This window comes from Embiotoca jacksoni, unplaced genomic scaffold (genome assembly GCF_022577435.1).
Source record: "Embiotoca jacksoni isolate LCO1_2020_lvr unplaced genomic scaffold, fEmbJac1.0.p SCAF_8, whole genome shotgun sequence".
Taxonomy (NCBI): Eukaryota; Metazoa; Chordata; class Actinopteri; family Embiotocidae; genus Embiotoca; species Embiotoca jacksoni.
In genome coordinates, this window is record NW_027185436.1 from 5359837 (window position 1) to 5374753 (window position 14917).

General features: G+C 38.9%; 1 protein-coding gene across 1 annotated transcript in view; it reads right to left on the reverse strand.

The window, feature by feature from the left end:
• Positions 1–13370: 13370 nt before the first annotated feature.
• Positions 13371–14917, reverse strand: part of tmem8b (transmembrane protein 8B) — a 36710-nt gene continuing 35163 nt past the window's right edge. Inside the window, exon 13 of the mRNA XM_069178368.1 lies at positions 13371–14482. Within this exon, the coding sequence (XP_069034469.1) occupies positions 14147–14482 (336 nt within the window). The 3' untranslated portion in view covers positions 13371–14146. The remainder of the gene's footprint in view (positions 14483–14917) is intronic.

A 14917-nucleotide genomic window follows, 5' to 3' on the forward strand; every position in this document is an offset into this window, starting at 1 on the left:
CGTGAGTTCAAAAAAATGTACTCTCCTGAACAACAGTAATTTACAATAAAAAAACAAAGAGCTGTTGAGCTGTTTATTTCTGCTGTGCACATGGACATTTTTAACATGTCTGTCAATGGGTATTGACTTGCTTTTGAAACTTTGAGTCAACATTCGAGACACTTTGCAATGGTTTCATTTTTTAGCCATGGATGTTGCCACTTGCTCAAACCACACTTCCATGTGAAACATTGTTGTGCATCTGGTGCCCTGACCTCCAATCACCTAAACCAAACTGAGAGGGTTTGGGAAGAGTTGGAACAGAGTGAAGGAAAAGCAGCCAATAAGTGCTCAGCATATGACTTAACTCCTTCAAGACTTTGGGTTAAGTTCCAGGTAATGACCTCATGAAGTTGTTCAAGAGTGTGCAAAGCTGTTTTCATTGAATAAGGTAGCATATTTTGCTCTGTTTACACTTTTTTCTTACATGAATCCAAATGAAATGCGTTATTTCATCGTTTTGTTCTACAATGGGATAAAAATAAAGAAAATCCCTTGAATGAGTGGTCATGTGCACATACACAATTTTGACTGGTATCTTAAGAAAATGAGAATATGATGCATACGATGAACGATACATGTAATTGGAAGAAAATACAAGTGAAACTGATACTTAAACTGTCAACAAAGTGCAGCAGCTTATAGTGAAGTAGCTCAACAAATTCAACACCTGGACAGTGTTAGGGTAAAAATGTTTTACACTGTTGGTACAGGATATTTGAATTTCAGTCTAAGTAGCTCATCCAGTGATTTCATCTACCTGATCAGAGCAGAGTGATCAGTCTGTCTCCATGTTGGTTTTGTATCGGTGACAATCTCCCGATCATGAGCTCCAAATGACACCCGCAGACGGCAGCTGTGTTGCAGAGCTGTTTAATGTGCTGTTTTTACAACGTGGTCTCCTGTCCTCATCACTACTGTTTTCTGAACAGACTATGATGTTGAACTGTTTCAGTTCAGACTTCTGTTTTGCTGTCGCTGAAGCTGGTGGCCACAGGCTGTACTGTAAAGACTTTTGAGGTCACAGGCTATTTTAACTCATAACATCATAAAAAGCTTATTTTTGGTTGTTTTTTAACACCAGAACTATTGACACTAATGGGCGTGGGCTTTCTGTGGTTTGCCTTTAAGCCAAGGCTGATTTGCTTCATGGTGAAGGTGTTTAAAATCAACTTTATTTTCACCTCACCACTCTTTGACTCACACAAACTCCTCACTGTGAAAGGGACTCATCATTATTCTGAATTCCTTCTATCGGTTTGGCTGCTTGCAAATTTAATGATGTGGTCCCTATCATATTTTGCAACGCAGTCATGAGTGAAATGTGAATATAGAAAAGTGAACTAAGGACGCACCTCTGGGGTGCACCTGCGTTCATTACCGCTGCAGATTAAATAAAATTATCTATTCTCACTGCTTGTTCTCTCCCAGTAAGAAGGGCAACAAAATGTCTGCATGCTGCAATGGCTGTTTTTATTTATTTATTTATTTATTTATTTATTGTATGTATAGACTGACTGCTAGCAACAGCTAATTAGAATAATATGTTTTGTTTATGCATGACCTTTCATGTAGTCTCAGATTTAGCAGCATGCTGATGTGTGCATCTGAATGAAGCAAATCAAAGACTGAAATGTCTCTCCCTGCATCTCTAGTTCTGTTCATTAAGAGATTGTATTTTTGGTCAATGCACTCCACACTGGAAAACACACATTTCTGACACTTAAACAATTTTTAACAGTTCTTGTCAAAGTGCATTTTTTAACCCCTTAATAAAGTATATTTTCAGTGTAAACAAGCTGCAGAACTATCTGAAAAACTGGATGGAACAATAATTGTATCAGCCTGACAACAAGACAAAGATAAAATTTGTCATCTTACTGATGAAATTATACTTTTACATCATTTCATCACTCTGTACCAGTATATCTGTTTGTAGAGTTCTGCTGCCTTGTCATCCCCTCAGGGGGTCTCAAGATGAATCTGAAAGGTTACACGTATATTATAGGCAGAAGACTGAAGGGACACACTTCCTGCTGCATGACATTACATATGTGCCTATAATTGTTCCCATGAAAGACTGCTGCTCATTTTAGTTTTCCAGTTTAATGCAAAATAAAGATGCTTTATTTTTCACTGAGGAAAGTCCAGCACAGACTGAAATGTTTTGTAAATTTGTTTCTATTATCCGTACAGTCCTGCAAAGAATTGCATATGAATATTTACTGTCAAGTCCTCAACTTGCTGCTTCACCCAAGAAGCCCAGAAATAAAGGGCAGCTTTTGAAGGCGTAGCTCAACTCCTGCATACCAGTTTTCTAGCCCAACAATCAGCATTGCTTTCATTTAACTAAGACCATGCTTTTTTTCCTGGTCTTAACCAATTTGTTATTGTAACCAGGATGACCAAGGTCCTCTATTCTTAATGGAATGATTTTTCACAGACCCTAACCAAATTGTGCTTTGTGACTTCACCTAACCATGGTTTTGGCACATCACAAAAATATCAATATTCATTTTGAACTATTTCAAACACACAGGAAAATTAGGTCAGATGGTTTGTCATTTAATTTGAAGTACTTTAACCTTGAAAAACTACTCAAATGTTTCACCCTAAGTTCAAGTGGAGGATCAGTCTTGAATGGCTCATAATTCACAGGAACATGCTCTGAGAAGAGGGGGGCCTCATTTAGATACTATACTTTAAGTGGTCACAGGTTGAAAAAAAAAAGGGAGCAGGTATACTCTAAAAGAAATGTTCACACAACCAGTCTGATGGGTTTGGGACTAAAAAGAGCCAGTGTGGAGGCTGCTTCAACAAACCTGCAACCGATTTCACACAGCTTCTGTCACCTCCAACAGTGTCAGGGTCATGATTGCATCATCTCAATGAGGTGCTAATGAACATGTTTTGTCTTCATTTTTATCTTTGCCACTCACTTCACTTTTTTTCTCCCCTGTTCATTTCAAACATAATTTTCACCTGCTCATCCCAACCAGATGTCACACCCTCAGCAAATGTCTGTGCTGCAAATCATCCTCAGCATCATTGAGAGCCAATTTCAGGTGAACAAGGAGATCAAGGGCTGCATGGGATGATACTGTGGAACAGAGCCAAATTTTTATATATTGCCATTTTATTGCCAAAAAGCTCCATATTGCAGCTCAAGCAAATGTTGCTCGTGGCTCAGCATTGGCACATTTCCACATGTAAAATAACAGATTCTCCACTGTGGGAGTACCAGCACCCTGATTTCCAGTACAGCAGTTCACTCCTGTCAAAAACTAAGTAAAAATTTGTTTCACAAAACATTGCGCCATCAACACACCGAGCAACCTACAAGAGGAAGCAACAAGCTATATTGGAGCTGACCAGACTCAACCCATTGACTGACCCAACTTCCTGTGGGCTGCCTATCCCTCACCTCCCACTGCAAATATCCTGAGCCCCTAATTGGGAAGACAGTGGGATCATAGCAAAGAATGAGCCAATTGGGATGTCTGTTTCTCCACAGGAGTGGAGCTGCATGCTATCTGTGGAGCTTGTTAAGGCATAGTTACTGGACGGATGCATTGTGAGAGCAGCAGCACAAACACACACACACACACACACACACACACACACACACACACACACACACACACACACACACACACACACAGTTACTCAAATTAACATCTCTATACCATTAAAAAGCACTGAGTGATTTTATGTGGTGCATTTGAGGGAAGTATAACATGAGGGAGACATTCTGTTGTTAGTTGTATTTGACGAAATCAAACCAACATTTTAGGTTGACGGATTTACAAAAGCTTTCAAAGCACAATTAATCCATCAAAACTACAAATGTCAACCCTATGGTAGCAATTATCCATAGTTGTCGACATATTTTAGTCTGGACTAAAGTGGTAGACCAAACGACAAAAAAAGAAGAAAAGCCCTCACTCAAATTCATCCAAAGGACAGACTAAATGAAAACCTCAGATGTGCAGCGTTTTCATGGCCCGTGGCATGTATGAAGCTTTAGTGGCCGGCCTTGAGATAAAGAGTCTGACATGATTGACAGACACTGTGAAAAGATCACAGCTCAGGTCACATGAGACCTCGCTGTCCAAAAGACGGCAGTGATTGAAAAAAAAAATGTGTCTCTCCTATCAAGTCATCACCTCATCCACCAGGCAAAATAATACAAACTATGGTGGCATTTCCCAGGACCTGAACGTAGAGTCTGTTATGGAAGAAATAACAGGAAGATGGGTGCAATTAAATGCTTCAAAAGATTTATCAACTAATAATAATGCCTGTTGTTAACGCAGTTTTCCAACAAAAATGATCCTTTTACATTATAATGAAGGAAACCCTCACAGGTATAAAGTTTGTGAGCAAAGTTTGTTAAAAGTAATTTAGTTCTTTTAATCATGTAATTTACAGTGATTTTCATAATTTCCTAACACTCAGCAGCTGGCACGGGCCTACATGTGGTGTGCTGATTTGACTATTTAGCATAATGCATAACACCCCTGAAAGCAACAGGGAGGCCAGATGTCTCTCGCGATACGAAATAACTACCAAAGACCAGGGGGACACGTTCGGCTCTCCTGCAATTATAATGTGGGAGAACTTTTGGCAAAGCTGCAGTCCGACAGCAAACATGCTTTTAGAAATGGAAATTAAAGTGGTGGGCGAAATATTAGGCTCTACAGCAGCATGTCGCTGCACGGGTGAGAGCTGGTTGGTATATTTGGACGTGGATGTTTAGTTCAGGGAACAAAGTAATCTAAAAGCTCAGAGGTCCTCTTAGCAGTTTTACAGCTTCCAATTGTATCTCAGGGTCTTTTAACATGTCTACAAATTTTGAAAATGCTCTAAACTGCAGTTTCATTGAGATTTCACATCATTTCCTAATCTCTGCCCTCAAAAAGTATGTTAACAGTCGAGGGGAATGTAATAATTTTGCTGCTTTGGGCATTTAAATTTGAGATCTATGTATATATAGATTTTGTAATATGCCCGAAAAATATTTTGTATTCCCCAATACATAGATGGCGAAGTGCCATATGCCAAAATTACCAGGATGTCCTACTGCATCCGGTCACATGCAGGTTAGCATGCTTTTCTGGCTTCACTGACCCACAATCCTTTGCGAAGCGGAAGATATAACATTAATTGATCCACCGAGAGTTGGTGGCGCTAATGCTTAATCCAGATGCAATTTGCAAAATGAAGAAGAAGAAGAAGAAGAAGAAGAAGAAGAAGAAGAAGAAGAAGAAGAAGAAGAAGAAGAAGAAGAAGAAGAAGAAGAGAAGGTCAAAGTTCAAGGCTCATTTGTATGATGAAGTAGTATGTCCCAATTGTATGCACACTGCATACAAGAGTACATACTATGTAAGGGTAGCTTCAGTATACGTACTGAACATAATAAAAAGTATGTGATTCGGAACATAGCTCATGTTGGTTTTCGATCACTTTTGTAAATGTTGATTTTGGTCTCTGTCCATAAAACATTACTGTACAACTTTTCAGTTCTCTGGTCTTCTTTGGTGAAAGCCTTAATGGATCTAAATACATTTTAAACATCTCAAAAGATAGAAGCTGGAAACCCTCTGACCTTTTCATGTGTGAGCAATCCAAGCAAAAGTTAATTTGCCAGTCATTAACTTACTTTTACATGCCTAATAGTGGGGCTATAGTTGTTTTTGTTCAATTTTTTTGTGCATGCAAATTCTATTAAATGAAAGTGGAAAGTCTCTCCTTTTGTTTTACACATTTAAAAAAAAAAAAAAAAAAAATTCAAACCCACACACCTTAAGTTTATCGCAAAAACACAGAATTTTCCTTCACTGTTTACACACTTTTAGAGGGTAATGTATTTAGGGTTTCTAAATACATTTAGTTTTGATGCAATTCTGAAGTTACATGACTGAACAAATGACTACCTGAGCATTTTGAGCATTTTCTGAGCACCGCATATTTTTACTCCACTATGTTCCAGAGACAAATATTGGACTTGTTACATTTGCAAAGGCTGATGACCTGAATGCACAATGCAAGAGACAGCACGGAAGAACAAAAAATAAGTTTTACTTTACTTAAAAAAGCAAAAATCCACAAACCAAAACATGAGAAGGCAAAAAAAAAAAAGAAACCCACAGGAGGAACTGGAGAAAAGGAGTAGCCCAAACAGTTGAGTGTACACAGCAGTCTGACAACATGAATTTGAAAACTGGGAACATATATACTGCCAGACTGACTAGTGAATGAAGGCAGCTGGTGCTGATTGGGGGAGTGGCAGCAGATAAGGTGGGTGTGGCCAGCAGGAGACCAGGCATGTAGAGAGACTGAGGACACAGGAAGACCAAGACCATAACAGTACTGCACTCTGACAGGGGTCATTCTGAAACTTCAACGAGTCCTCCAACGTGAATGACCATACAGTTATGCAAAAGAAATATGTAAATGTGATGTGTATAAAATGTGATACGCTTTGTCTGCCCATCCATCCACCTCGACCTCCTCTCTATGCAGACTGGGTCACCTCACTTCCTCATTTGCTCCTCTCATAACTACTATGGCTGCTACTGGGCATTGACACAATGAAACATAATTATGGGTTGTAATAAGCTTCTTGCACAAAGTTATTTATGGGAGGACAGTCTCACCAAAATAATAAAACTGAAGGATGGAGAACTGATGTATGACCTGGGGAGCTGCAAAGTCTGGCAATAATTTGTGGCCACATTCATATTGTTTTTGTGTTGTCATTTCATACATTGTTGTTATAAAAAAGTACTTTAGTACTTCACCCCAGCAAATCATCCACATTTGTCAGGCTTATACGATTTTATGCAAGCATACATTTTCATGTATTTTTGTAAATAATGTAAACAGATTATTTTGAAGACTCTCACTGTATTTGTTGTTGTTAACTTGTTGTTAACTTGCATAAAACTGTGGCTTAAAAATTTAAAACACACTGAAAGATTTGGTATCTGAACAGTAACAGTGTTGATGTTAAGGAGTGAAAATTAAAGTCCCAGTCCTTCTGACCAGCAGCAGACTTCACTTCTAAGCTGAGACTTCACTACAAGGACAAAGGTCTTTAGCAAACACAAGTCACAACATTATCGCATTTTAAACCACGAGCATCATTAGCCCACCACAAACCCCGGGGGATTTTCACTGTTTCAGAAGCCAGTCGTCACTTAGTCCTGTATGACAGATGTCTGAGGGGCTACACATTGTATAAACCCACGACAGACTTTATTAAATCTTACATCTCCAACATTCAGCCAATCCCTCTCTACACAGCATCTGAAATGTAGCATGACCTTTCTGGTCCCTTCAGACTGCCAGGCTGTCTGCTTGATGTGTTTGGGTCCAGTATGTGCTGACAGGAATCCGGAGGAGGAGCAGAGTGGAGCCAAATCAGAGACGTGAAGCTACTTATTCAGATCCTGTTTTGACAGTTTCCTCCCTCTTCTATACCCCTCTATTATGGGACTCCAGTTAAAACCCCCTGCTTTAAATTTTATGTGACATTGAATGATCAGTATGCAAAAGATTCAGACCGGTCAGAAGCATAGTGTTGTATGAAGAACTCAAGATGCCTATTCATATGATCTATGAGTTGCCAACAATAATTTTGGAAAAACCTTCTTTATTTTTATCTCAGAGTAACACAACCACAGAGCTCGTGGGACAGGAAACTTAGATCAGCGGCATTCAGTATGCATACATGTCAAAAAAATACATAATTAGGCCGCTGATTCCTTTTTATGTATGAATGGAATGGATGAGTACACAGACTCTCGTGCATGTTCAACTTATCTAATTTCAGTTTTCAGTAGGCTACTTGAAGCTGAGGGCTCACAGGCTATTTCCAAATGCTGTATACTAGACTAATCATGGATTTTGTAGAAAAAAAATCATGGAAAATACAGGTCTTAAAAAGCATTTGTGCTCCAAAATTAGCTGCACAACAAACATTTTTCAGCATGTAGTCTGATTTCCTGTGTGATCTAAAACAATTGTGTGTGAAATGATTGCAACCTTGCATTAGATGTAAAGTCGGCCTGCTTGAAGTTTTAATAAACAAAATCCACATTCTTGGATGCAGTTCCAGCTGAATACAAAATGTCTTCTGTTGTTCTGTTGTTTCTGTTTTTAGTCATGAATGCTTGAAATTTTAATGAATCTTGCCGGCATATTTGCCTTGGGGCTCTTTTTTGATGATAAAGAGTCAAGTATTTTTTGTGTTTATTTTCTATATAAGCTATGTTTTGTTTTTTTAATCATATATTTTCATCAGCCCATATACAATACAACACTATACAAACAAAACACAGCTAGAGTCTACAGTCATTGCACCTGAGGGTGTACTTGGGCAGAGCAGTGCTTTGATCTTCACGTACATCAACATGCTAAATTACTCACAATGTTAAGGCAACGAGTGTTAGCCTGCTGAGGTAAATTAGATGTAATGTTTACCATGTCAATCAGTGTAGCAGGTATACAGGCCAAATAACAACATAACATTTAACACAGCTGCAACAAGGAGTCCTGAGAGGCTACAAGAACAATAGGATTTGTTCTGGGGATTTCCACGTATACAGTATGTTAAATCGATTGGCTGCACACTAACAGCAAGTGACCAGCAGTTAGTGGTTGTACAGCGTAAACAGGCGGCCATTTACGGATAACTTGACAGGACAGTGTCTAGTCAAACAATGTTGTGTTGAGAGGTTTTAAAACTCACAGACGTCCTCCTTCTATGAACTGCTCTGTTCACTGCTGGGCTTGTTCCCCAGTACAGTATTTAACCTGCAACCCTGAGCTCAGTAACTGAGATAAAACCCAAGAGTCTCCACTTTCCTTGTAGTCTCTTTGCTTTTTCAGTTAAACAGGGGCTTCTCTGCCTGCTCCAACCGATAGAGCTACAGCAGATGTAACAAATTCATCACTGCTTCTCTTAATCTCCCTCATGGACACTGACTAATCTCTCATTTACATTAAAAGCACAACTGGCTCGTGGGGTTCGTTACTGTCTCGTGCTCGATTGAAGTGAGTGAGGATGCAGGTAAAGTCAATATTTTGTTCCTTGATGGACAAGCTTTGACCTGTCCATGAAAATGAAAAGGTCAATGAGAATATAGAAAGAGGAGTAAAAAAAAAAAAAAAAAAAAAAAAAAAAAAATGCTTAAATGACTTTAGTGTTAAGGTTACTATTTAGAACTTTTTTTTTATTTAATCTAAAATCTAAAATAGCAAACCATAGAAGAAAACCAAGTTTATTTAGTTTATTTTTCCTACAATTGAATTGATCTGCTCAAAATGTAATTAATTCTTTATTAACTTAATCTAAACTAACTTAACATCGTTAGGGACCAGCAATTGCACTCTAAAGTTCATCTGGTTCTATAAAATGGACTCTCGCTGGATATTTCCTGGTTGCTATGCAATCGTGTAGAACAAATACTGCACCTGATGACTGACAACAGATGGAAGCCTAAACCATTGCAGATTGACCAACATGTTTAATAGCGGGATACAGACATTGTAGCTTAAATGAATCCTTCGGCTTTCTTCAAGTTAGAACTCTTCTGTATTAAAAGATGATTCATAAGTTGCCCATCCTGGAGTCCTTTGGCTCCTGCTGCTGCTCCTTAGACTACATTGTGTATCTTTGTGTTAACCTTGAATACAACTGTATCGAACTACTTCTGTTACGGGTCCTGCTTTTGTGATGTTTATTGATGGGCAGTTCTGTTGACATTGAGACGGAAATTATAAACTGAATAAAGTTGGGGGCTAAACTTTAGTTATTGCTTATGCAGTTTGTCCATTTGAAATAAATTGTCACCATTTTCTAGACTGCTCCCTCTGCAGCGCTCAACAGGTCTCTGCTTTTCCTGGTGGTACATATTGTTGCTCTTTGTAACTCTGTTTACTGCATGTTAATTTTAAAATCATGTTCTCTTGTAATGCCACACGTCTTGCTAATTAGTACTGAAATTAATTTGACTTGTCTGCATAACTTTTTGGCAATTGTGCTCTAGTTCATTTACACTTAAAGTCATTTGTTCAAATGGTATTTGGAGTATTTTGTCTACTTGCTGTAGTTTAGAAAATGGTGGTATTGTGAACCTTGTGTCCATTTTAACTTTGTATGAAGCTTGGTTTAATAATAAAAGTATAACATTATATAGTATTTTCATTACAGACCCATTAAATAGTCAATAAAACTTGTAATACTGAAAGCTGACATTTCTGCAGGAGAGAGTTTATATCCATTAACTTGCTGCATACTGTAGCTGTTATGAAGGTGTTTTACATTTAATGATTGTTTTAATGATCACAGTTTGTTCAAGCGTCTCTGTAAAACTTTTTAAATATGAGTGGCTTGAATTGAACACGTCTCATGAATAAACATGAATATTTAGATGAAAAAAGGTTGCATTTTGTTCACCATGCACATACACTGTCTGCAAAAGTGGACGAAGCTTCCTGGTCTGTAAAATGAGGCTGATGCACAAGTGCCTTAAACTACAATACCACTGAGGGCCTCTAGGGGTTGGCTCCAAAAAGGCTCTGACTCCATAGACTCCCATTCAACTTCTCTCATGAAAAATAAAGTCAATAATTTTTTTTCCACAAGTCAGTTTGGTGTTGTTCACTTAAGTCAGTCTTTCTCATTAGTTTTCTGGCGTACTATTTGAAAATAATCCTATCATTAAATAAATATTAGGCCTCTAAAAGTGGCATTTTTGGGTGTGTATCTGTTTGATTGACAGGCCTGCGATGTAGTGAGGCTTCTGCTATTGGTGGGCGTGGCGTAGTGTCATTGGGTTCTCAATCAGATGGAGTCAGATTCTCCGCTCGCTCGTGCCAATCGGCAACCAACAGTCACCTATTGGTTTGTGAACGGCTGTTACGAAGCCTTCAGTTCGGATATTGGCCAGCGGCATCTTGTTAGTTCCGAGCGCTGCGGAGCAAGAAGTGACTGTATTTGGAGTGGGGGATCTGACTCGAAATGATTGGAAACCTGCCGATACTACATCCCACCGGAAAACTGACTGCATCACAGGCCTGTCAATCAAACATACACGCCCCCAAAAACACATCTTTTTGAGGCTTACTTTCTCATTAATGACAGGGTTATTTTCAGATGGACCACCAGGAAAATAATAAGAGTCTGACTTTAGCTAACAACACCAAAATAACTTGTGGTAAAAATGTATTGACTTTGTATTTCATTAAATAAGTTGAATGGGAGTCTATGGAGCCGGAGGCTTTTTAGAGCCAAACTTAAGCAGCACTTGGTGCAATCGCAGCTTTTCTATACAGTCTATGGCTCGTCCCCAGCTGATCCAAATATGTTTACTTCTGGCTCCAAAATAGCAAGATGGCGACGGACAAACTTGAGTCTTCAGAACAACAGTTCACTAACTAATGGGTGACATCACTGCTGGTTGCTGCTTGACCGTGTGTCATATTTCAGCCCAGAAGAGTATTCAAATGAGCCACACTGAAATCTCTCTGGTGCTGTCGGGATTTAAGAGTAAAAATCAAGTTATGTTAGCCAAGAACCATGAACACAAAGAAGATATTGCTTTGATTTCATGTACGATGGAGGTATAGGAATATCCACTGTTGGAAATTTTAATATCTAAGACTGGTCATTTTGGTCTAATTTGTCTCATGAAGTACAGTCACAGGCCTTTTATTCCTGTCAAAGGGTGCACTCTGCACTTCAAATATTGAGTCTGTTATTACAGGAATTTCCATTACTTGGCTTTTCATTGAAGTAGCAGGGGAGTGACTCAGAACATGTCCTTACACTATATGGCTTCACACAGTTTTTTTGTTGATTTAAGCAGTTTAATTTTGCATTCCAAAGGCACTTTATTTTTCCTTTCAATATCCACGAGATCTAAAGAATAGTGCATCTTAAAGGCTAAAAAGGGGGAAGACAGACAATTTATGTTCCTTTTGATGGGATGAAGAGAGCCACAAAGAGTCTAGGTTGTGTAGGATGTACCTTGTTCAGTTGAATATATAATCTTTAATAGAATGGTGCAAGGGTAAAAATGTGATTCAGCAACATTTTGATTGAAGCATGACGCAGTGTGTATTTGTAATATTAATACTGTCCCTTTTTTGAGAAACACCACTAACAACAGACTACAGGAATTGTCTATCTCGTGCTTTCTCTCTATCAAACAGTGAGAGGAGAGAAGAAAAGTTCATATCAGGACTTGAAGTGGCCTTCAGTGACCTCATTCCATCATCATCTCAAAGCTCAACAGATGCGGCTAAAGAGTCGAGGTATGATTAGTTGCAGCAGTGGCAGCTCTGGTGAAATCCTCTATCTTAACCTCTAAATAAATGCTCTTCTTGCAATGCTTGATTTTAAAAACATTATTTGATTAGGTGATTAGAATGATTGCGAAGTACCTTATCCCTAGTTTGTTATTAGACTCGGCTTATATCATTGACTGAATTTACATGTACAAAACCACTCACATCTATTTTTTGTTGATTTCTATTTCAGTATTCCCATTGGCGTAGATTGACACTTTTGTAACTATACTTATTGAGTTTGTTACCAAGGGAAGATCAATACTACTCTCATATTTGTTTGCTAAATTTGAAGCCATAGCAATCATAAACCTCTATAGGATTTTATTTATTGAATTTGAAGAGAGCCAGGCTAGCAGTTTCTCCATGTTTTTGTGCTTAGCTGGGCAAACATTGTCTTGTAGCTTTGTATTTAGCCTACAGGAGGGTGCTATCAATTCTCTCAAGACAAGAAAGAAAATGAGCATGCTTCCCAAGATGTCGAACTATTCCCTCAAAGGCAATAATGATTTATTATATGTGCAATATTAAGACCAGCTTCAATCTCCACTTGCAGTACAGTATGTACTCTTGCCAAAATGATAACTTCTCTCATCTTTAAAAAAAAAAAAAATCTGATAAAAAAAAAAAAAAGACCTGGCGTGCAGACAGAATGATAAGCACCGAGCAGCTGCTGATGGATCTCACCTAAAAAGGAACAAAAACAGTCATAAAACTCTTGCAGCTCTGCTTTCTCCTTATATAAGAAGAGAGAGGCTATGTCGACAGTGTGCTCTGAAGCTGCCTTCATGCCGCTGCTCTGTAGGAGAATTATTTATCTCTTGCTCTATTCCTGGAGGATGCTGTTGACAGTGTCTCATCTCACTATCTGAGAACCAGTGGCTTCCATTAGGACGAGGAATTGCAATGTGATGTCTTTGTTGGAGACTTCACCAGTTGCACTGCATTTAAGAGCTTCGAAAGCAGCAAAGCAATACGGAGGCAAAGAAAGAAAACATTTATTGTTCATGAATGTAGTGTCACACAGGTCCTGTCAGAAAAGAACAGGGAGGTGAAGTCTTGGTTTGAGGTCTCTGAAGTAATCCTGCCTCCCCTCTTCTCTTGCAACAGGCAGCTGGACTTTGGATTTGTTCCCGCCAAGAACAATCAGCACATTCGTGTAAAAGCGATACATTGCAATTGCAAAAAGACAGTCTAACATTCCACATGACAACTAGGTTTTACATTTGTGATGCCCACTGTAGTTTATATTGTTATAAAAATTTACAGAATAACATTTTTGTGTCTCAGTGCAAAAGATATATTTCAAAAGAATTTCAGAAAAGCCGTGCCCTTGATAAATGTCCACCACCCGTGTCCCCTCCCCTTACCTGTGCCCCCTACAGTCAGATAATTGGCCTGTTTACAAGACCACCAATAAATAACCAACAGAAGCAGTTTTACAGTCACCGTCAGATAGCAGCAGTGTTTCAGCTTTGACTTTAAATACATATTCACAAACAACAGTGTGTCACTGTACACCCACAATTCATCAGAATTTTAACTATAGATAATAATAATAATAATAATTACATTTGTATTGATAGTAATAACCATGACAATAACAACCCAAATAAAGAAATCCAGTGTGTCACAACAGTATTTACATTGCGTTTTCAAGTCTTGTGGCTTAATTTCCCATGTGTGAATTACACAAGTAAAAGAAGGCAATGAAGTGTCTCTAGGTAAAAGGCTGGGAGCAGGGAGTCTATCAGCTGGTACAGATGCTGTTAATGGAGATGATGGCCGGGTCCACCAGGCCCAGCTCCTCGTGCTCGTTCACGCACAGCTGATAGCCGCAGCCTCGCCTGCGCTTCAGCGGGGTCACCTTGGCGTCTGGCTTGGCGCGAGGCGGCAGCAGGAACCCCACGCTCCCTGCGATCAGCATGTGCCAGATGCTGTGGATGTAGAAGTAGTTCTCCTCCGTCTCCACGAAGGCGTAGAGCGCCACGGCAGACGTGGCGATCATGGTGCCCGGGAAGAGGAAGAACACCCAGCGCTTCCAGGTGGGCGGGTAGCAACGCCGCCGGCGAATGGTGCGTACCGTCTGACGGGCCAACAGACACATAAAACAACAGTGTCAAGATCACTATTTAGAACTTTTTTCTTTTTTTTTTTTTTTTTTTTTTTTTTTTTAATATAAAATAGCAAATCATAGAAGAAAACCAATTACCGGGAAACACCCGCCTAATGCCAATTACAAGAAATACTGAAATCCATTTTCTGACAAAGGAAAATAATAAATTCTATTTAATTCAATTCATTCCCATATTTGTTGAATTGCCTCTAGGCCTAATTTATAACCACAAAGAAACAGAGAACCTTTACTTTTCTATTCATGTTCATCTGACCTGTTCACTACTTTGTAAAAGCTGGAATTATCCTTCTCTCGGCTGCTTGTAAGTCAACATTTAGACACATTTGCATGTGTGTTTTTTTTTATGCTTGTATGATTATGGGTATATCACGTGTCAGCAGGGTC